This window comes from Heterodontus francisci, chromosome 1, assembly GCF_036365525.1.
Source record: "Heterodontus francisci isolate sHetFra1 chromosome 1, sHetFra1.hap1, whole genome shotgun sequence".
Classification (NCBI taxonomy): Eukaryota; Metazoa; Chordata; class Chondrichthyes; order Heterodontiformes; family Heterodontidae; genus Heterodontus; species Heterodontus francisci.
Window position 1 is genome coordinate 125,744,840 of NC_090371.1, and position 24,176 is coordinate 125,769,015.

Genomic DNA, 24,176 nt, shown 5'->3' on the forward strand with positions numbered 1-24,176 from the left:
AAATCGAGCTGGCTTTGATCAACGGATATGTGAATTGGGAATCCCAGTACATCAATCCCTCAGCATATCAAACTAGGATCCAGCCCCCCGGGAGATAGGCGGGGAACCGACACTCCGGATACCTGTCCAAGCCCTGGCTCCGCTCTCTCTCGGCCCAGCTGGGAGGGCGGGGGGCAGATCTCACCCATCCGGCCCGATCTCGGTGGTTGAGTCCGGTGGCAGATTCCCCTCCGGCCCGATTTCGGTGGTTGAGTCCGGGGGCGGGGCCTCAGAGCGGAGACAAGATGGCGGCGGAACAGGTGAGAGAGAAATAAAAATAGATGGAGGGAGCGAGAGGGAAATAGAACAAGAGAAACCCAGACAGGGAGAGAAATAGAAAGGGACTGAAAAATCGAGGAAGAAAGAAATAGAGAGTAAGAACCAGGAGAGAGATACTGGGAAATGGAGATAGAAACCGACAGACTGAGATGAGGGGAGAATGAGCTGGGGGGGAATGGGGGCGGGGGAGAGAATGAGCTGGGGGGGAATGGGGGCGGGGGAGAGAATGAGCTGGGGGGGAATGGGGGCGGGGGAGAGAATGAGCTGGGGGGGAATGGGGGCGGGGGAGAGAATGAGCTGGGGGGGGAATGGGGGCGGGGGAGAGAATGAGCTGGGGGGGGAATGGGGGAGAGAATGAGCTGGGGGGGGGAATGGGGGAGAGAATGAGCTGGGGGGGAATGGGGGCGGGGGAGAGAATGAGCTTGGGGGGGAATGGGGGGTGGGGGAGAGAATGAGCTGGGGGGGGGAATGGGGGCGGGAATGAGCTGGGGGGGGAATGGGGGTGGGGGAGAGGGGTTGAGAGACTGAGCTGGGGGGACGGGGGAGAGAGGGACTGAGATTGGGGAGGGGGCGAGCGAGAGAGGTTGGAGCGGGGGTGAGCGGCTGAGAGGGATGGGGGAGGGGGCGAGTGGCTGAGGGGTGGGGGGGGAGAGAGAGGGACTGCGTTGGGCGGGGGAAGAGGGAGTGAGAGAGATGGGGACAGCGAGAGAGAGGGACTGCGGTGCGGTGGGGTGGGGGAAGAAGAGAGAGAGTTAGAGAGGGTGTTAGGTTGGGGGGGGTAGAGTGAGAGTGGGTCGGAGGGTTGGGGGGGGGGGGAGAGGGAGACGAGTGCCTGAGCTGGTGGAGCACGAGAGGGACAGGAATGGGAGAGGAGGGGAGAGAGAGACCGAGAGGGGAGGACAGGGGACTGAGCGAGAGCAATATGGGGAGGGGTTGGGAAGGGGAGGTGAGAAAGAGAGACTGATGGGGATGGGGAGTGGCGGGGGGAGCGAGAGAGACCGAGATGGGTTGCAGACGGGTGAGGGGGGAAGAGAGAATGAAAGAGGGAGACACACTGTGAAAGGGGGGCGGGTACAGAGAGAAACTGCGAGAGAGACAGACAGAAATGGAGGGGGTGAAAGTGTAAATGGAGGGAGGGAGAATGAAATGAGAACGTAATCTGCGAGAAGTTATTATGAGGGTGGAATGGATAACAAGTGCAAGATGGAGTTCAATTACAGTAAATATAACGTACATTGTTGTGAAAAATAACTGAGTAATTATACTTTGGAAAATCACCGTTGGAAGCAGTTCCACAAATGAACAATTGCCATTAAAAAAAACTAAGGAAGTACTAAGGTTAATGGGAAGTGGTATAGAATATAAAAGAAGAGATATAATGGTGAATCTGTTTGAAACCTGAGAGATTACAGTTGGAGTATTTCTGTGTACAGCTTTCAGCTCCATACTATTGGAAGGATATTAAGGCAATAGAAAGGATACAGCACAGTTTCACTAGGATGCTGCCTTGGGGGAAGGGGGGGGAAATATAAATACAAAGGTGAAAAAACTGGACTTGCTTTCATTAGAACAGCTGCTTTACTTTCAACTGCTTTATCACTGATCTTCCCTCCATCATCAGGTCAGAATCACAGAATTGCTACAGTGCAGAAAGAGGCCATTTGGCCCATCGTGTCTGCACTGGCTCTCCGAATGAGCAGTTCACCTAGTGCCATTCCCCTGCCTTCTCCCTGTATACTTCCTTTTCAGATAAGTCGAATTCCCATTCGCATGCCTTGAGTGAACCTGCTGACACCACACTCGCCGCATTCCAGACCTTAACCACTTGCTGCATGAAAAAGTTTCTCCTCATGTCAATTTTGCTTCTTTTGCCAATTACATTAAACCTGTGTCCGCTTGTTCTCGATCCTTTCATGAGTCGGAACAGTTTCTCCCTATCTGCTCTGTCTAGACCCCACATGATTTTGAATATCTTTATCAAATCACCTCTCCGCCTTCTCTTCTCCAAGGAAAACAGTCCCAACTTCTCCAATCTGTCTTCATAACTGAAGTTCCTCATCCCTGGAACCATTCTCGTGAACCTTTTCTGAATCCTCTCCAATCTTTCATATCTTAAAGTGTGGCGTCCAAAACTGGACGCAATACTTAAGCTGAGGTCGAACTAGTGTCCTATATGAGTTCAACATGACCTCAGGAAATACACAGCAGGTCTGGCAGCATCTGTGGAGATGCTAACTTTGTTTCTCTCTTCACAGATGCTGCCAGACCTGCTGTGTATTTCTAGAACTTTGTTTTTATTTCAGATTTCCAGCATCTGCAGTATTTTCCTTTTCTTCAACATAACCTCCTTACTCTTATACTCTATGCCCCTATTAATAAAGCCCAGGATACTGTATGTTTCATTAACCGTGCTCTCAACCTGTCCTGCCACCTTTAATGACTTACGCACATATACATCCAGGTCCTTCTGCTCCTGCACCCCCTTTAGAGTTGTACCATTTCTTTTATGTTGTCTTCCATGTTCTTCCTACCAAAATGAATCACTTCATATTTCTTTGCATTGCACTTCATCTGCCACTTGTCCGCCCATTCCACCAACTTATCTATATCTTTTTGAAGTTCTGCGCTATCTTCCTCACAGTTCACAATCAGAAGTGGGGATGTTCGCTGATGATTGCATAGTGTTCAGTACCATTTGTGACTCCTCAGATATTGAAGCAATCTATGCCGGCATGCAGCAAAACCTGGACAACATTCAGACTTGGGCTGATAAGTGACAAGTAATATTTGCGCCACACAAGTGCCAGGCAGCTCCAAGAAGCTCAACACCATCCAGGACAAAGCAGCCTGCTTGTTAGGCAGCCCATCCACCACCTTAAAAATTCACTCCCTTCATCACCGACGCACAGTGACAGCAGCGTGTGCCATCCACAAAATGCACTGCAGCAACTTGCCAAGCCTATTTTGACAGCACCTTCCAAACCCGTGACTTCTACCATCTAGAAGTACAAGGACATTAGACACCTGGGAACACCACCGCCTGCAAGTTCCCCTTCAAGCCAAACACCATCCTGGCTTGGAACTATATCGCTGTTCCTTCACTGTCGCTGGGTCAAAATCCTGGGACTCCTTTTCCAACAGCCCTATGGATGTATCTATTCCACATTGACTGCAGCAGTTCAGGAAGGCAGCTCACTACCACTTTCTTAAGGGCAATTAGGGATGGGCAACAAATGCTGGCTTTGCCAGCGACACTCATATCCCATGAAAGAATTAAAAAAATTAGGTATTATGGTATTTCAAATCATGAAGGGGTAGGATAGAGAAGATTACAGCAGACTGTCTCCTGTGGTTAAGGAATCTGGAACAAGGGACATAGATAAGATAACTAGCTGTATAAAATGCTAGTTAGGCTACAACTGGAGTACTGTGTCCAGTTCTGGGCACCACACTATAGGAAGGATGTGATTGCACTGGAGAGGGTGCAGAGGAGATTCACCAAGATGTTGCCTGGGCTGGAGCATTTCAGCTATGAAGAGAGACTGGATAGGCTAGGGTTGTTTTCCTTAGAGCAGAGAAGGCTGAGGGGGGACCTGATTGAGGTATACAAAATTTGAGGGGCATTGATAGGATAGATAGGAAGAAACTTTTTCCCTTAGCGGAGGTGTCAGTAACCAGGGGGCATAGATTTCAGGTAAGGGGCAAGAGGTTTAGAGGGGATTTGAGGAAAAAAACTTTTCACCCAGAGGGTGGTTGGAATCTAGAATGCACTGCCTGAAGAGGTGGTAGAGGCAGGAACCCTCACAACATTTAAGAACTATTTAGTTGAGCACTTGAAACGCCATAGCATACAAGGCTCTGGGCCAAGTGCTGGAAAATGGGATTAGAATAGATAGGTGTTTGATGTCTGGCACAGACACGATAGGCCGAAGGGCCTGTTTCTGTGCTGTAGAAATCTGACTCTATAACTCTAAATGCCAGAGATTTAGAACATAAGAGCATGAGTAATTTCTTTACACCGCAGGCCAAAGTTAGTGTTTGAAGCAGGCACCGTATCAGCATTAACGAATAATGTAAATAGGTGGTCAAAGGAAAAGAGAATAAAGGGATATGGAAACTGGGCAAGCATGTGGAATTAGGATTACTGTTTGTGTGAGGTATAAAAGATAACACAGACTGCTTGGGTCAAATGAGCCTGTTTCCTTGTAATCCCTAGGTAACTCTATATAGATATTAAAGAACTTCTTAGCTTATTTCTCAGCTCTTGTGGATAATTTGCTGCTTTCTTTTTCTCTGCTTTCATCTGCTTCACCATCAACCTTTGTGCCGCCTTCTGTGGGGTTCGTGTCTTGGACTTCCCATTGTTCCTAGGAGGCGGCAATGGTTTTCCTCCATTTGTTTTTTTTTTCAGAAAAGGAGGAGAACTAATGCAGCGACTATAGGCTGCTCAAGGACTAATGCGGTGACTATAGGCTGCTCAAAGACCAATGCAGGGACTATAGGTTGCTCAAGGACCAATGCAGTGACTATAGGCTGCTCTAGGACCAATGCAGGGACTATAGGCTGCACGGAGAACCATTGCAGGGACCATAGGCGTCTGTATGACCAATGCAGGGGACTATAGGTGCTCTGGAACTGATGCAGGGACAATAGACTTTTCGGACAACCAATGCAGGGACTATAGGCAGCTCGGAAAACCAATGCAGGAGCTATAGGCTCGCTCTAGGCCCAATGCAGGGACTATAGGCTGCTCGGAGAACCAATGCAGTGACTGTAGACTTATTTTAGACCAATGCAGGAACTATAGGCTGCTTTTGGACCAAAGCAGTGACTATAGATGCTCCAGGACTAATACAGGGACCAAAGGCTGCTTTTAGATTAATGCAGGGGATGTAGGCTGCTCTTGGATCAATGCAGGGACTATTGGTGCTCTAGATCCGATGTTCTAACTTTAGGCTGGTCTGAGACTAATACAGGGCTTAGAGGCAGCTCTGTGACCAATGCAGGGAATGTAGGCTGATTTGAGACCAATGCAATGATTATTGGTGTCTCTCCGACCAATGCAGGGACTTTAGGCTGCCCTGGGAACACAGGAGATGTACTGTAGCCACCTGCCGATAGCCCACATACGGAATGTACAGACCCATCTCTCCAGCTTATCCACGAGCAGTGCTTGTGGAGGCTGTGTTTCACAGAGGAAGCAATTGATTAGTCATGCCACATAATGTAATCTTGACAGCCAGCTTCCCATAGGAACTGCATTTCAGTGGCTGTGGAGGTCACAATTGCCCGAACTTTTATTCTGTGGGATCATTTCAGCCTGCCTTGGGGGATATCAGTAACATCAGCTGTATATAAAAGCATAAAGCAGCAATTAACTTGTACTACCTTCAGTTTAGTATACTGTATTCACTGCTCACAATGCGGTCGCTTCTACATTGGGGAGACCAAATGCAGATTGGTTGAGCGCTTTGCAGAACACCCCTGATCAATCCGAAAAGATGACCCCGAGCTACCAGTCTCTTGCCATTTGAACACCCGTTTTCGCCTGCCTGCTGCCCCCGTGCCCCCCGCTCTCATGCCCACATTTCTGTCTTTGGCCTGCTCCAGTCTTCCAGTGAACATCAACGCAAGCTCAAGGAGCAGCACCTGATCTTTCGATTAGGCACTCTACAGCTTTGCGGACTCAACATTGAGTTCAATAACTTCAGCGCATGACAGGCCTTTTTATATTTTTTTTATTTTATTTTTTAACCATGTGCCTGTTTTTCATGTAGACAGCTGCTCATTATTCTGCTATTAACACTCTCTCTGGACTAATGCTTTATCTTTCACCACAAGCATTAACACGCTCTTTGCCTTTGTCCCAAGACAGCTTTGTTATTTAATCTCTCCTGCCCTTTGCCCTATCACACAACTTACCTTTTGTTCTCTTCCCCAACAACCCCCCCCCTCCCCTTCACTTGCTTACAACTTAATTCTTTTCTCACCTTTGCCAGTTCTGATGAAAGGTCACAGGTCTGAAATGTTAACTCTGCTTCTCTCTCCACAGATGCTGCCTGACCTGCTGAGTATTTCCAGCACCTTCTGTTTTTATTTCAGATTTTCAGCATTTGCAGTATTTTGCTTTTATTATAGCTGCTATACAACTTTGCTTTAGAAAGCTGCCTCATAATAGAGGCCCTGGAGGAAGATACCTAAAAGAAACATCTGTACACACAGGAACTTTACAGCTGCCTTAACTTCAATAAAATCTATATTGTGTGTACTTTGTGTCTCAGTCTGCATGTGTCCCTGTGATGCTAGTTCTCTTAAACCTAGTTTATGCTTTTCCTGAGTACTACCTGCGTGGAAGAGCGCAGGAAGTGGATGACTGCTTCCTTCATGTAGGAGCCTTTTGAGACGGATGAACCCACAGTCTCATGGTCAGTAAGATTTAGGATGTGGCTGCTACATGGTGACTTCTTGGGTTTCTGCATGGGCGGATTGGCCCTGACTCCTTCCTGTCAGGTGTGCAGTCATCTGAAGGGTGTTGGTGGGAGGCTGTTCATGCTGCTGCCATCCTGAGAGAAACAGTAACGCTTTCCAACTGTGCCACTAGTATTAGATATTGGCCCTCTTGATTCTCCACTGATCTGCAGGAAAACGTACTTAATGTTACCACTCAAACTTAGTGAAGTCCTGAAAGATGGTTGACCATATCCCAGCCCCAGTTATTTGGAGGCCAGAAAAGACTTCAGTCTAGTACCCAAAGCCTCGAAGCTGAGAAGTAATAATGTCCATAAGGGCTCTGTCACTGCAATCTCCACTGCAGGTTGGCTTAGAGCTGCTACATGCTCCAGCGTGTACTGTATTTACTGCAGTGCTGTTTAAGATGCTACACATGTAGATAGTGGATTCCTGCAATTGACTTGACATTGGCTGCAAATACATTTGATGCCCTGCAAACATCCTTTTTTTGCTGGTTTCTTTCTTTCTTGATCCCACTGTATTTGGACAGCTGCTATCCTGCCGTCTACACCTCAACCAGACACATCTTTTGTTTCTTTACTTTGTACCATGAAACCTTTTGTCATTTAATGTCTTCTCCCTTCCACCCTATCACAGACCTTCCCTTTTGTTCTTCTTACCCCCTTCCACTTGCTCAAAACCCATTACATTTCTAACCTTTGCCAGTTCTGATGAAAGGTCATCAACTTGAAGTGTTAACTCTGCTTTTCTCTCCACAGATGCTGCCAGATCTGATGAGTATTTGCAGCATTTTCTGTTTTTCTTCCACAAATATTCTTCAGTTCAGAACATTTTCAATCAATTTATTCAGTAAAGATCTAAATTGATTCACTGCAAGACATGAGTTGTATTTTTCAGTATTGAACAGCTGAAAAAGATCACATTATTTGCTATGCTAATTTTGAATATTATTTTCCTTGTTTTTTTTTAAAGAGTTCAAATGGTCCTGTCCGACGCTCCATGCTTGAGAAAGCAGTTGATCGTAGAAATATAAACAAGGAGCACAACAGCAACTTTAAGGCTGGATATGTTCCCATTGATGAAGAGAGACTGCATAGGACAGGGTTACGAGGTCGTAAGGGCAATCTGGCCATTTGTGTAATTGTCCTTATGTTTATCCTGGCAGTGATTAATTTAATTGTGAGTACATCTTTTGTCAATATGTTGGTAATAAGAGAATACTCAGTGAAAACAGAAATACATATAATGTAATGAACAATAGTATAGAACGGTATGTGATTAGACTAGTAATCCAGAAGCCTGGACTAATAATCCGGAGACATGGCAGCTTGGCAAATTTAAATTTAGTTAATTAATAAATATGGAATAAAAAGCTAATATCAGAAATGGTGGCCATGAAACTGCCAGGATGTGGTAAAAACCTATCTAGTTCACTAATATCCTTTAGGGAAGGAAATCTGTCTTCCTTACCTGGTCTGGCCTACACGTGACTTCAGATCCACAGCAATGTAGTTGACTCTTAGCTGCTCTGAAATGGCCTAGCAAGTCGCTCAGTTAAGGGCAGGTAGGGATGGGCAATAAATGCTGTCCTTGGCAGTGATGTCCACATGCTGTGAAAGAATAAGAAAAAACAAAATTTAAAATATTCTGAGAATTATGTAAGCAATCCTGGTGCAGAATCTGAAAGTGTTAACTTTTCAGCTCTTGAAATAGGTGCTGTCTCCACATTGCCATAATCTTGTTCATCATAGTGATTTTGGTCAGTGGACTATCAGGCAAACCCCTCACCTGCGAAGACTGAGGCACACATGATTTCGCAACATGAACATTAAAACTTAAAATTGCAAGCCCCTGACTGGAAAGATATTTGCAAAGTACCAGACGGTGTTGAAACAAATGAACCAGTCCTCGCCCCAATACACAGAAGAGACCTGGTCAAACCAGTCGGTCACGTGACTACCTGCTGGCCAACTAGGGGAGTTTTAAACTGGAAAAACAGAATTTGAACTCAACGCCGTGTGCTGCTGGAACTGAAGCAAGAATTACCTCCTCCTGTCTGCCTGCTCAGGGAACTAAATCTTGTGAAGACATGTGAACCTCAAAGAGAGAAAAGTTTCCTATGTGAATAAGGTTTAAACAGAACACTGGGCCCCAACAAAACGCAACAATTACCTACAAAAGGACTATACCGTGAGCGAAGCACAGTCACAAGATATTGCTTCAAACTGTTCCACTTTATCTTTTCTTCTCTTTTCTGTCCCTATCTGCATGTCTATATCGCATGTGCATGCTCAAGTGGGCGCGTCGTATATCCGTAGGCGTGAACTGTATTGGAGTTTAAGTAAGTTTAATAAATTTCACTTTTCTTCTTTAAACCGAAGAAAGCCTGTTTGTGCGTATTTCTTTGCCTTATAATTGGAAAGCTGTGAACAAGAATTCAAAGGGGGAGCTCAAAACACAGTGTTACAATAAACCCTGTTACAGTAAGACCAGGTGAAGATAGTAACAACCCCTAGACATTTTTCTCATCTGATCGTAACAGAATTTGAGTGCTAGCGTCTGGGATTTTACCCACAGACGAACAAGTGAAATTGGAATTGGGAAGCCAAATTGTTCCCAATCAAAAAGAGCAAAATATTCATTGTCTTGTGGTTGTGTGTGATTGAATACTAACATGTCTGCAACTGAAGCGAGTAGCTCTCCAAGCCAGGGTGAAGTAACTTGGGATAAGTTAAAAGCACTGTCTATGGAGGAGTTGAGAAAAATGGCTGAGCAGTGCGTGATCACTGTACGTGGCAAGGCGAGGAAGTCTGAACACCTAAGGCTAGTGTCCCACCATTTTTCCTTTGAATCTGAAGAAGCAGAAGCAGTGGTAGAAACAGAATCTGACAGGGTATTGTTAGCAAAGATACAATTGGAACAGAGGAAACTTAAATTTGAGGAAAGGTAAAAAGAGAGAGACACAGGAATGAGAGAGAGAGGCAGGAGAGGGAGAAAGAGAGAGCCTTTCAAAATAAACATCGACTCGCCAACTTTAAGGGCATTTAAGTGGTCATTGGATAGACATATGGATGTAAATGGAATAGTGTAGGTCAGATGATCGGCGCAACATCGAGGGCCGAAGGGCCTGTACTGCGCTGTAATATTCTAATTCTAAAAAAAAAGACAGGAGAATGAGAGAGAGAGAAAGAAAGAATATTCTGGAAAGAATCCGAAGAGAGAGAGCTGAAGCGCCTTGAGTTAACTAGGGGGCGACAGAGTAACCGTAATGAAAGCATGCTCAATATGGAGGAGCAGAATTCAGGGCTGGGTACAAAATTGCTAAAACTCGCTTAATTTGTTCCAAAATTCAATGAGGAAGATGTGGAAGCGTTCTTTGTGTCGTTTGAGAAACTGGCAAGGCAGCTAAAATGGCCAGCTGAGACCTGGTCTCTTTTACTGCAAAGCAAATTAACTGGAAAAGGTTTATTCCTGTTGCCAGATGAGAGTTCATCAAATTATGAACTGACCCAAAATGCTGTCCTCGGGCATATGAATTAGTACCCGAAGCCTATCGCCAAAAGTTTAGAACCCTCAAAAAGCAAGCCAATCAAACTTATCTGGAGTTTGAAAGAAGTAAGCAGCTGGTTATTGACCAGTGGCTGAGGGCTTTAAAAATACAACTCAGCTATGAGATTCTCAGAGAAGTAATCCTGTTAGAGGAATTTAAAAACTCTCTCCCATTCTCAATAAAAACCCATGTAGAGGAACAGAGGGTTCAGGGAGCCCGGCAAGGAAATGTTTTGGCCGATGAATTTGCTTTAATTTATAAGTCGGTTTGCCAGGGGAGAACCTTTCCTGCTCACAAATCCGAAAAGGACAAAGGGTGGGAGGGTGATTGAAGTCCAGGAAGAGAAAGGAAAGCAGGAGACACTGGGTCCTCCTCTAGCCAAAAAGGAAGGTGCTGTGAGCAAGAATGAGACCCGGAGACCTGTGTGCTTCCGTTGTAATAAAGCAGGGCATTTAAAAGCTGACTGCTGGAAACTAAAGGGGAAACCATAGGGTTAATCAGGGCACACCCGCTCAGCACAGACGGGAACCCTGATGGAAAACACAGAACAAGCTGTGGCTTTAACTGCAGCAAGAGTGCAACCCAGGAAGCTTACTATGGCCAGTGCAGGAAAAGTTATCAGAGTTTTGTGTTTGAAGGGAAAATAACCCCATAATCCCTCGAGTGGGGCAAGCAAGTGATTGTGAGGGACACGGGCCACCAAATCCCTTTCCCCAGAGAGTGCAGTGAACACCAAAATGGTGGTGAATGGTATTGGAGGGCAGTGTATGCCTGTACCTGTACACTGGGTGCAATTGGAGTGCGACCTAGTTTCGGGACCAATGACTGTAGGAATTGTCCCTAGTTTGCCTGTGGATGGGGTTGACCTCCTTGGTAATGAGCTTGCAGGGGTGAAGGTGGTAGCATTCCCCCCCCCCCACCAGTAGTGAAAGAAAGACCGCAGGAGGTCAAAGAGACAGGGCGGTGGCAGGAGACAGTCTCCTGCAGTTTCTCTGGATGTGTAGTGGGTCAGGCCATGAACAAACCAGGCCCCCCCCCCAGAGGAGACTGCAGTGGCACTGCAGGCAAGTGACCATGAGGTCTGCTTGTCCGAGACTTTCTTTAGAAAGTTAGGAGAGCCAGGGAATGAATTAAATGGATTTTCCCTAGCTGAAGCTCAGTGAGCCGACCCAGTATTGCAAGAATTAGCACAGGCTGCCCAGTCTGAAAGTGAAGCAGAGGGAGTGCTTGATTGCTACTATTTAAAGAATGAGGTAATGAGGAAATTGAGTTCTCCTCACAGTCCTGAGAGCAAGGAGTAGACAGCAGTTCACCAGTTAGTGGTACCACAGGGGTACCGAGAAGAAATAAGAGCCCACAAGACTACAGTGGCTGTACATGCCGGTATACGAAAGACCAAAGCCTGCAAAAGACAGCAGTTTGACTGGCCAATACTCCACAAAGATGTGGTGGAGTACTGCAGGAGTTGCCACATGTGGCAGGTTGAGGAGAAACCCCAATCTACAGTGAAACCTGCACCCCTAAGTCATATACCAGTGTTAGGAGGACCCTGCAGCAGAGGGCTGGTGAGCTATAAGGGACCCCTGCCGAGAACAAAAGGTGACAGGCAGGTAGATGGTTGGCAAAAATTTAGAAAGAGAAGGGGAAAATGTGACCAAAAGGGCAGGTTCAAGGAAGTCCGGGAAAAATCTTGAATGAAAACCCCTACTGTCCGGTCAACCAACCCCGAAAAATGTTAGAAGTTAGATCCCAAATGCAGACTCTAGAAGCACCAACCAGAGTTGCTAACAACATTTACAGGAACCTGCAGAGACAGAGAGACCTCTCAGGAGCACAGAAACTGTGAGGGTGATGCCTCACCTGGTCAAAGTGTCACAGGAGAATGCAGTTAAGTCTGTGCAAATACCTGCAGTTAGGAGTGTCCCAGAGAACAAAGGGAAGAGTAACAAAGAATCCACCCCCACAGAGTAAAAGGGAACTACCCATTCCCTGAAGTAAAAAGTCTTTGCATGACTCAGAGTTCAGGATAGACCCGCCCCCTACTAACTCTCCTGAGGAACAAAAAGAGAAAATTAAAGCAGCCCTGGCACCCAGAGCAGACCAGTTTTAATAGCTTTAAGATTGGTGAATGAATGAGAGAAATGCATGGTTTTCTTTCTATATCTTATATTTCTCTCAAACTCTGTAATGAAATGTGCCGTTTTTCTTCAAATCGCATTTCATTCCCCTGGGTGTGGAGATGTCAGGCAAACCCTCCACCTGCCAAGACTGAGGCACACATTATTTCGCCACATGAACATTAAAACTTAAAATAGCAAGCCCCTGGTTGGAAGGATGTTTGCACAGTACCAGACGGTGTTGAAACAAAGGGAACCAGTCCCCGCCCCAATACACAAAAGATACCTGGTCAAACCAGTTGGTCACGTGACCACCTGCTGGCCAACTAGGGGAGTTTTAAACTGGAAAAACAGAATTTGAACTCAGAACATCGCATGCTCCTGGAACTGAAGCAAGAATTACCTCCTCTCCTGTCTGCCTGCTCATCTCTGCGGGAACTGAATCTTGTGAAGACACGTGAACCTCAAAGAGAGAAAAGTTTCCTGTGTGGACAAGGTTTAAGCAGAATACTGGGCCCCAACGAAACACAAGAATTACCTACAAAAGGACTATACCATGAGTGAAGCACAGTAACAAGGTATTGCCTCAAACTGTTCCACTTTATCTTTTCTTTTTTCTGTCCCTATCTGCATGTGTATATCGCATGTGCATGCTCGCGTGGGCACATCGTACATCCGTAGGCGTGAACTGTATTGGAGTTTAAGTAAGTTTAATAAATTTCACTTTTCTTCTTTAAACCAAAGAAAGCCTGTTTGTGCTCATTCCTTTGCCTTATAATTGGAAAGCTGTGAACAAGAATTCACAAAGGGGGAGCTCAAAACACTGTGTGTTTAAAATTAAACCCTGTTACAATGAGACCAGGTAAAGACAGTAAAAGACCCCTGGACACATTTCTCACCTGGTCGTAACAGTACCCATGCAAATGTTGATTATGATTATGAAGAAGACTCGAGGAACTATGCAAATTAGTGTTTTTGTTTTGTACAAGCCTAATACCGACACATTAAATGGTTAAATTCTATCTCCAAAACATTGATTGGGTACATCAAATTTATGGAACTTTGTTACACCAATGTGCTTTGTTGAATGATAATTAATCCACTGACTGGAGATCTGAATTTATGTTTTTTCAAAAAAAGACATTTTTAAATGACCAGCTAAAAGAATGATTTTGCTGGCACCTTAAGTTGACTACCTCTCACTCGCTCTTGCGCTCTCTCGCTCTCCATTCCAGCGTGCAAGCTTTCAAATCCTGCCTGCTGACTGACCACCTTTGCATATTCCGGCAGCAATCACAAACCCCTTGGTGGAAATCATCCGCATCGCTATCTCCAAGAGGCTTGCGCAAATTAGTCATCTACCTCTTCAAACTAAAAGCCTCAGGGCCACTGAATTCAGCTAGAAGCCAGCCAAATCACCAAACTCCACAGATTGTATACCTTTTTTATGGACTTTAACTCAACCAATCTACCTTTCCCTACTCTAAGCTATTTGTATGTGTGTAAACCTCTAGTGTGCCAAGAATGAGGCATATTAATTTTGTCATATGAGCATTGATTTTAAACTGTTGCTGGAGTGAAGAAATAACTTGTTTAAAGATCACCAGACACTGGGCTGGAAGGACATTTGCATACTAAATAGATGCTGCTTGTGGAGACAAAGGACTATTCCCTGCTCCAATTAACCCAAATGGGTTTTGATCACCAGACATTGAAGGTGTAAGGAAGCGCATTCCAGAGACTGCTAAGGTAATACAATCCACAAACCTCGCAGGTGAGACTGTTCCAAATAAGGAGCTAGTCACTTGACTAACCTGCTGGACAACCTAGGGTTTTTTGAATTGTGCCACAGAGAAAGGAACAGAAGGCAGTTCGCAACTGAAGCTGGAACAAGGAAGCCACTCTCTCCCGCTTTCTCCTAAGCCACCGGACCCATGGAAGACACGTAAACCTCAAGAGAGAAAAGACTCCCACCTCGAAACAAGTTGAAGCGTGCACTGGGCCCCAACAAATTGGAGGATTTACCGGCAACCAAAGACTCCACTGCATATTCAAAGGACAGTAAAATAGGAATGCATCTATTGCCTCAAACTTTTCCCGTTTATTCTTTTCTACTTTATCTGTCTGTACCTGTGTGTGTGTTTATCACGTATGCATAGTAGTGTGGCCATGTTGCATATTCGTAGTCATTGACCGGATTAGAGTTTAAGATTAATAGACTTCTACCTTTCTTGTTTAAATCTAAGGAAATCTGTCTGATTTCTTTGCCCTTACAATTGGAGCAGTGAACAAGGATTCACTGAGGGGTTTGCTAAACACGGTGTTTCTAAAATTAAACCCTGTTACAGTTAAACCGGGCAAAGGCTGAGAGGGAACCCTTAGACCCCTTCTCACCTGGTCGTAACAAGTGTGTATGTGAGTGAAAGTTGGCACATTGTTTATAATTTTTATTAGTTCAATTTAGGTACAATAAAGTTACTCTTTGTTAACTCAAGAAAACCTGTCCGATTGGTTCTTGTTATGATCATAGCAAGTAGGTAATCAAACACCTACTGAATTAGCCTGTACAACCACTTTAAGAAAGAATTAAACCTGTTGTGGTCAACAAGGAAATAAGGCGAGGGAAAAGAGGGAAGCCCTTTGACCCCTCCTCAGTTGACCATAACAGACTTGTACCATAGTTACTGTCAGTGTAATCGCATTGTCTCCAGTACAAATGTGTGCAAAGGATGGATCGTCCCCTTGCTGCTTTTATGTTGGTAATCATTTACCTAAAACTGCATCAGATAATAATTGAGGATGTTGTATCATCAGTATGTTCTTATTGTGTAATTTGAGCCACTTGTTACCCTTTTTTTTTATAGTTGTTTCACTGCTTCATTTCTGCATGGGATACTGCCATAGTGCAATGTGAATGCATACTGCTGCATTCTGATGAAAGGTCACAGACCTGAAATGTTAACTCTGTTTCTCTCTCCACAGATGCTGCCAGACCTGCTAAGTTGGGTATTTCCAGCACTTCCTGTTTTTATTTCAGATCTCCAGCATCCACAGTATTTTGCTTTTAGAATTATTTGGATGCATACTAGCAGGGTCTGTTGGCAAAAATGAAATACCTGTAAATGCAATAATTTGGGCAAATAACAGCAAGAAGAGTATTTTCAAATAGGTTATTTACCTCAAGTCAGTACTGCTTTTGACTCCTGACTTCATAGCCATTAAGGTATAGAAGGAGGCCATTCAGCCCTTTGAACCCATGCTGGCGCTCTCGAGCAGTCCAATCAGTCCCATTTCCCCCGCTCTATCCCCACAGTCCTGTAAGCTTATTTCCCTTAAATGGCCATCCAATTTCCTTTTGAGATCATTCAACATCTCCACTTCCACCACCCTCGTAGGCAATGAGTTCCAGGTCATTACCATTCGCGGTGTAAAAAAAGTTCTTGCTCATATACCCACCTCATCTCTTGCTCAAAACCTTAAATCTATGTCCCCTAGTCCTTGCACCATCAGCTAATGGGAACAGCTTTCCTTTTTCTACCTTATCTAAACCTGTCATAATCTTGTACAACTCTATCAAATGGGGTCGTGCAGTGGTTAGCACCGCAGCCTCACAGCTCCAACGACCGTGGTTCGGTTCTGGGTACTGCCTGTGCGGAGTTTGCAAGTTCTCCCTGTGACCGCGTGGGTTTCCGCCGGGTGCTCCAGTTTCCTCCCACAGCCAAAGACTTGCAGGTTGATAGGTAAATTGGCCATTGTAAATTGCCCTTAGTGTAGGTAGGTGGTAGGAGAATGGTGGGGATGTGGTAAGGAATATGGGAGTAATGTAGGATGAGTATAAATGGGTGATTTAGATTTTTAGATTTAGAGATACAGCACTGAAACAGGCCCTTCGGCCCACCGAGTCTGTGCCGACCATTAACCACCCATTTATACTAACCCTACACTAATCCCATATTCCTATCACATCCTCACCTGTCCCTATATTCCCCTACCACCTACCTATACTAGGGGAAATTTATAATGGCCAATTTACCTATCAACCTGCAAGTCTTTTTGGCTGTGGGAGGAAACCGGAGCACCCGGAGGAAACCCATGCAGACACAGGGAGAACTTGCAAACTCCACACGGGCAGTACCCAGAATTGAACCCGGGACGCTGGAGCTGTGAGGCTGCGGTGCTAACCACTGCGCCACTGTGCCACCCATAATTCCATAAGTTTTAAGATACCTGTGCATAAGGATAGGTGTAGTCCTTGAGTGAAGGTGCTCAACTGGGGGAAGGCTAATTATAACAATATTAGGCAGGAACTGAAGCATTTAGATTGGGGGCGGCTGTTTGAGGGTAAATCAACATCTGACATGTGGGAGTCTTTCAAACGTCAGTTGATTAGAAGCCAGGACCGGCATGTTCCTGTGAGGAAGAAGGATAAGTCTGGCACGTTTTGGGAACCTTGGATAATGAGAGATATTGTGAGCCTAGTCAAAAAGAAAAAGGAAGCTTAAGGGCTAGAAGGCTGGGAACACACGAAGCCCTTGAGGAATATAAAGAAAATAGGAAGGAACTTAAGCAAGGAGTCAGGAGGGCTAAAAGGTGGTTGTTGGTCGGCACAGACTCGGTGGGCCGAAGGGCCTGTTTCGGTGCTGTATCTCTCGATGACTCCCCTCAACCTCCTCTGCTCCAAGGATAACAGCTCCAACTTCTCCAACCTAACCTTGTAGTTAAAATCCCCCATCCCTAGAACCATTCTGATAAATTTCCTCTGCACACTCTCAAGGACCCTCACATCCTTCCTAAAATGTGGTGACTTGAGCTGATCTAAGTCACAGATAGCATCTGCTGACAAACTCCTGAGAACGCTTTGGATACACATCAACTATATTATAAATATGTTTTCATGCTCATTGTTCTGATAAATCTTGATTAAAAATAATTTTTTAAAAACTTTAAACTTCAATGTGATTATAATACATAGCATGCATTTTAATAAAATATCGATTAGAACAGTTACTTGCTTCCCAATTATTGTTCTAATTCTGTTATTTTTGGGCTCTTTATACTAGTGACACTACTCATGAACTGATGACCTTCTGACGCAGAGCATAGAGTGCTATTAACAAGTGGTGAAGCTAATTCATGTGACACAATTGTTATGACCAGATGAGAAATGTGTCTAGGGGTCTTTTACTGTCTTTACCTGGTCTCATTGTAACAGGGTTTAATTTTAAACACTGTGTTTTGAGCTCCACCTTTTTGTGAATCTTGTTCACAGCTTTCCAATTATAAGGCAAAGAAATCAGCACAGACAGGCTTCCTTAGGTTTAAAGAAGAAAGAGTGAAATTTATTAAATCTTAAACTTAAACTCTAATACGGTTAACGCCTATGGATATGCGACACGCCCACACTAGCATGCACATGCGATACATGCAAAGAGAAGAAGAAATTATAAGGTGAAAAGTTTGAGGCGGTCTCTAACGGGTTTTTTTTAGCTGTGCTTCGAGCTCACTTGATTGTAGGTAATCTTGCTGCTCGTCGGGGCCCAGTGTTCTTCTTAAACCTTGTTCACATAGGAGACTTTGCTCTCTTTGAGGTTCACGTGTTTTCACAAGATTCAGTTCCGTGGGAAAGAGATGGAGTCGGGCAGGACTGGAGAGCGGTTCTGTTCCAACCAGGAGCACATGGCTTTCTGACTTCAAATTCTGTTTCTCCAATTTAAAACTCGCCTAGTTGGCCAGCAGGTGGTCACGTGGCCGACTGGTTTGACCAGTGGGGCAGGGACTGGTTCCTCATTGTTCCAACACTGTCTGGTACTATGCAAATGTATTTCCAGTCAGGGGCTTGCAATTTTAAGTTTTAATGTTCATGTGGCGAAATAATGTGTGCCTCAGTCTTGGTAGATGGGGGGCTTGCCTGACACAATGAAAAGTATTAAAACAATTAATAGTTCTATCTAACATCTGTTGAAGAATTTTAACTCGCATAGCAGCTGGTCTGAATGTGTACTTGCACGAATTTGTGGTTTTAATATGAATGTGTCTCTAAGTGCTTCACTGTGGAGATTTTGTTTCAGATATTTTCTGTTTATTTTTATAAGAGCTGAGTTCATAAAATTCCCTATGGCAAAATAAGCTTTAGAATGTTATGTTTTGAAAATGGATAATTTTGAAAACAATTGTAAATATTTGTATCACTCTCTAGTACTTTGCCTATGTGTAAATGATTCTAATTATTTACTTGAAGTAGTCCAACATCTTGGCAACGCTAGATCTCAGGCTCGTATTGGAAGCCAGTTAGTTGAATGAATGTCTGGTACAACCTTTTTTAAACAAAGTATCAAAATAAAATAACAATCTTCAAAGGTGGGTGAAATTGAAATTGTTAATTTATGTTAAAACAAAGTATAGCTGGATTGTACTGCTCATCAATCAGCTTTACAGTTATGCAAAGGTTACAGTGGGATATCCCTTATTATGTTCATTTAACAAGGGAGCGGGGGGTTAACAAGACTGTTACTATTTCAGATTACGCTTGTTATCTGGGCTGTAATTCGAATTGGTCCCAACGGCTGTGATAGTATGGAGTTCCACGAGGAAGGTTTGCTACGGTTCAAACAGGAGTCTGACATGGGAGTGGTATATCCCATGCACAAGAGCACTGTGGGAGGCAGAAGAGATGAAGACTTGTTGATCACTGGCAACAACCAACCAGTAAGCCCAACTTTTTATATTTTAAAGTTTTGCAAGTACAATAAGGGTAAACAATGTGAATAGAGTTCAGAAGAAATACTAAGGTTATCAAAGCTCTATACGAGATATGGAGAGTTGACATAAACGTGAACCAACAGAACAAACAGTGGGTGAACAGGGTGATATCTGAGGGGCTACAAATACAAAAATATTCATCGAGAGTCCCCCAAAGATCTCTCCTTGGCCTCTTCCTAGTTCTCATCTACATGCAGCCTCTCAGCGACATCATCTGAAACTTCTTTGGCCCCCTTGCCTAGAGAGACAATGGGTAAGCGCCTAGAGGTGGTCAGTGGCTTGTGGAACAGCGCCTGGAGTGGCTATAAAGGCCAATTCTAGAGTGACAGACTCTTCCACAGGCGTTGCAGATAAAATTGGCTGTCGGGGCCATTACACAGTTGGCTCTCTCCTTGCACTTCTGTCTTTTTTCCTGCCAACTGCTAAGTCTCTTTGACTCGCCACTCTTTAGCCCCACCTTTATAGCTGTCCGCCAGCTCTGGCGATCACAGGCAACTGACTCCCACGACTTGTGGTTAATGTCACAGGACCTCATGTCGCGTTTGCAGACTTCTTTAAAGCTGAGACATGGACGGCCATTGGGTCTGATACCAGTGACGAGCTCACTGTACAATGCATCCTTGGGAATCCTGCCATCTTCCATGTGGCTCACATGGCCCAGCCATCCCAAGCACCGCTGGCTCGGTAGGGTGTATATGCTGGGGATGTTGGCCGCCACAAGGACTTCTGCGTTGGAGATACGGTCCTGCCACCTGATGCCAAGGATTCTCCGGAGGCAGCGAAGGTGGAATGAGTTGAGACTTCGCTCTTGGCTGACATGCGTTGTCCAGGCCTCGCTGACGTAGAGCAAGGTACTGAGGGCCCAGGCTTGATATACTTTTGTGTTCCGTGTAAGTGCGCCATTTTCCCACACTCTCTTGGCCAGTCTGGACATAGCAGCGGACGCCTTTCCCATGCGCTTGTTGATTTCTGCATCGAGACAGGTTACCAGTGATAGTTGAGCCTAGGTAGGTGAACTCTTGAACTACTTTCAGAACGTGGTCGCCGATATTGATGGATGGAGCATTTCTGATGCCCTGTCCCATGATGTTTGTTTTCTTGAGGCTGATGGTTAGGCCAAATTTGTTGCAGGCAGCCGCAATCCTGTCGATGAGTCTGTGCAGACACTCTTCTGTGTGGGATGTTGATGCAGCATCTTGCTAGTTCTTATCTACATGCAGCCTCTCAGCGACATCATCTGAAACACAATGCAAGATTCAACATGTAAGTGATGATACCCAGCTCTTCCTCACCACCATCTCTCTTGACCCCTCCACTACATCTGATTTGTTATGCTGCTTGTCTGGCATCCAGGATTTGAATGAGCAGGAATTTCCTCCAATTTAATATTGGGAAGCCATTGTCTCGAAACCAACTACCACCCCCATACATTTTTTTCCCTAACCATCCCCCTCCCTGGCCACTCTCTAAGGCAGAACCAGATTGTTTATCTGCGTCCTAACCCTGAGTTGAGCATCTGACCTGTTTGTTTTCCCCCACCTCCTTTGTCCATTCCGCAGTATCCTTTCTCAGCACCAAGACCACCTACTTCCACCTCTGCCAATGCCCTTTTCCACCCCTGACTCAGTATCTGCTGGAACTGTCACCCATACTTTTGGCACTGCAGACCTGATGATTCCAATGCTCTCCTGGTTGATCTCCGTTCTTCCACTGTCCATAAATTGCAGCTACCCATATCCTAACTCGCACCTGGTCATGCTCACCCATCATGTTTGTGCTCACTGTCCTACACTGGCACCCAATCCAGCAACAACACAAATTTAAAATTCTCATCCCTCCGGAGCCTTGCCCCTCCTTATCTCTGTAACTGCCTGCAATCCTGTGAGATCTCTGCATTCCTCCAGTTCTGGCCTCTTTTGCACCCGTATTCCCTTCGCCTCACCATTGATGGTTATGCCTTCAACAGTCTAGGCCCTGAGTCCTGGACTTCCCTCCTTCAATTTCTCCGCCTTGCTCCTCCTTTAAGATGCTCCTTAAGAGCTACCTTTTGGTCATCTGTGCTTGTATCTCTTTATGTGACTCGGTGTCAATATTTGTCTGATAACACTCCTGTGAAATGCCTTGGACATTTACTATATTAAAGGTGCTATATGAAAGTAAGTTATTATTGGTTCAGTGGAATATTTTCAAGCCACATTCATGCTTAAGCTAATGAAGATAACAGTTTCAGAGAGATCTGGACAGGCACGTGCCACCAGACCACAGAAAAGCTACAGTTCACTTTTCTTTATTCAAATTATCTGATCATTCAATTAGTACTATTTTCCCAATTTTTGATATTCACATTAGTTTGTTATTGGATAATTAACATTTTTAGCATAAAATATGATTTTGAATTGTCAGAAATAGATTATAGAGGTGTGCTAGCAACTTCAAATATCGAGGACCCTCTTAAAATAAAAAAAGACTGTAGAGGTTCAGGAAGGAATGAGTTAGTAGGGAAGGGCATGGGGTAGATTTTAACTATATATTCAGAAACAAAATTGAAAGCTTAACAACAAAACTTGCATTTAAATAGCACTTTTGGATGTAGCAAAACGTCCCAGCTGCTTAATAAGAGTTTTATCCATTTAAAAAAAAGAATTTGACACTGAGGCACATAAGGAGCGAGCACAGGAATGATGGGTGAACGAAACTTGCTGCAAGTTAAGCTATGAGCAGCAGAGTTTTGGATGAGAACAAGTTTATGTAGGGTGGTAGATAGGAGGCTGGCCAGGATAGCATTGGAATAGTCAACAATCTAGACTAACAAAGATAGGGATGAGGGTTTCAGCAGCCGATAAGCTGAGGCAGGGTAGGAGTCGGGAGATATTACGGGGGTGGAAGTAAGAAGACTTAGTGATGGAGCAGATGTGTGGTCTAAAGATCATCTCCAGGTCAAACACAACACCAAGCTGTGCGCTTGTGACATTTACACTGGCGGGCCGGTATCGCAGATTTCAGTCCAGAATGCATAGATGACTTGTCTTCTGCTGTTGGTGTGTTTGTGGCTGGGTGGTGACCAAATTGCAGATGTCTAGTGATAGAAACCATGGCGTATGTATATGTGGTCAGTTAAAATTGCAACATAAATGGTGCATTACAACTCCATATTGGTGGACGCTTTCTGCAATAATATTGTGCTGTGAATAGTAAGAATAATGACCATTGACTAGCTAAGTGAGAATGTGGTTATTATTGATTCCGTGTGTATTTGTGATAGTAACATCTTAATTTTTTTTTTGAGTAGTAGTTAACTGGTAAGAGAAGCATGTACATTCTTACCAGGTGTAAGAAGTTTTTGCGTATGCATCAGTAACAGTGAAAATGTTATGATTGTCACATTACAATAAATTGTATTTATACAACTAATACTGCACAGTATGAGTAACATATTGGTACTTGCCAATATAGCAGTGCCAAATCATTCTTTAAACATAATGCTGTAATTTAAAATCCAATAGGTTACAGTGCAAAACATTTATTAGGATTAGTATAGTGCAGTATATTCCAGAAATTGAGCACCTTTTTATTTCCCTTTTTAGGTTTCTTTGTTTGCTATACCATTCCTCATCTTTGGAGAGAGAGGAAAGAAGGTATTTGACCTGCTTCCCTATCTCTCCCTATGTTTTTTTGAGAAAATCATGTGATGCATCAGATTACCCGAGGATATTTTCTTTCCTGCCCTGTGGGGAAGTGCCTGGTTTACACTTGCTGCCTCTTTCCAACAACATAGCTAAAATTGAAAACTTACCTTGTTGGAGCAAGTCTAGTGGATGCGATCCTAAAACCTGCCCCTCTGCCAACCAGCCAAATTTTTATTTAGATTATTTATTCGGTAACCTGAAAGATGGCAAAGAAAAACAAACCTGGATGAGTTACTGTGCAATTCTTCTTCATGTTGTATATTAATTGACCTATAGATTCATAATAACTTTTGTCTCTATGCCACTTTAGGTGGTGTTTCAGCATGGAACAACCAAGCTCAGTGTAGAGAAGGACAAAACCTCCATCACCAGTGACATTGGCATGTCTTTTGTTGATCCCCGGACCCAGAAAACTGTTTTCAGCACTGACTATGATACCCATGAGTTCCGTTTGCCCAAAGGTGTGAAGACACTGAATGTACAAAAGGCATCCACAGAGAGGGTTAGTGTTCAATATAAAAGCAAAATACTGCGGAAGTTCCGAAGAAGGGTCACTGACCTGAAACGTTAACTCTGCTTCTCTTTCCACAGATGCTGCCAGACCTGCTGAGTATCTCCAGCATTTCTTGTTTTTATATTAGTGTTCAATATGTTATTTTTTCAATGTTCAATATTTCATGCCAATTCACACACAGTAGCTGCTATTTTATTGAGAGGGTATATCACCATGTGATATTATAATCTGGTCACTGAGCTCCCATAAATCATGCAGAATGGTTTCTGAAAATTGTTAGAGTCATAGAGACATACAGCACTGAAACAGGCCCTTCGGCCCACCGAGTCTGTGCCAACCAACAACCGCCCATTTATACTAATCCTACATTAATCCCATATTCCCTACCACATCCCCACCATTCTCCTACCACCTACCTATACTAGGGGCAATTTACTGTGGCCAATTTACCTATCAACCTGCAAGTCTTTGGCTGTGGGAGGAAACCGGAGCAGCCGGCGGAAACCCACGCAGTCACAGGGAGAACTTGCAAACTCCGCACAGGCAGTACCCAGAACCGAACCATGGTCGCTGGAGCTGTGAGGCTGCGGTGCTAACCACTGTGCCACCCAAAGTGGTTTCATTCACCACTTTTCTTTCTGCGTAATTGAAATTTCTAATGTCCAAAATAAATAAATTGAAATAAATCAAAAATTCAAAAAAATGTATTTCATGATAGCATGATTACTGAATTGTCTTTTTTATTTCACACACTAATCTAG

General features: G+C 44.3%; 1 protein-coding gene across 2 annotated transcripts in view; it reads left to right on the top strand.

Moving 5' to 3' along the window:
• Positions 1 to 262: 262 nt before the first annotated feature.
• sgcb (sarcoglycan, beta (dystrophin-associated glycoprotein)) overlaps positions 263 to 24,176 on the top strand; it is a 41,140-nt gene continuing 17,226 nt past the window's right edge. For both annotated transcript variants that reach the window (XM_068035485.1, XM_068035477.1), the window contains exons 1-4: positions 263 to 299; positions 7,762 to 7,968; positions 18,976 to 19,161; positions 23,212 to 23,403. In XM_068035485.1, the coding sequence (XP_067891586.1) occupies positions 285 to 299; positions 7,762 to 7,968; positions 18,976 to 19,161; positions 23,212 to 23,403 (600 nt within the window). In that variant the 5' untranslated portion in view covers positions 263 to 284. The remainder of the gene's footprint in view (positions 300 to 7,761; positions 7,969 to 18,975; positions 19,162 to 23,211; positions 23,404 to 24,176) is intronic.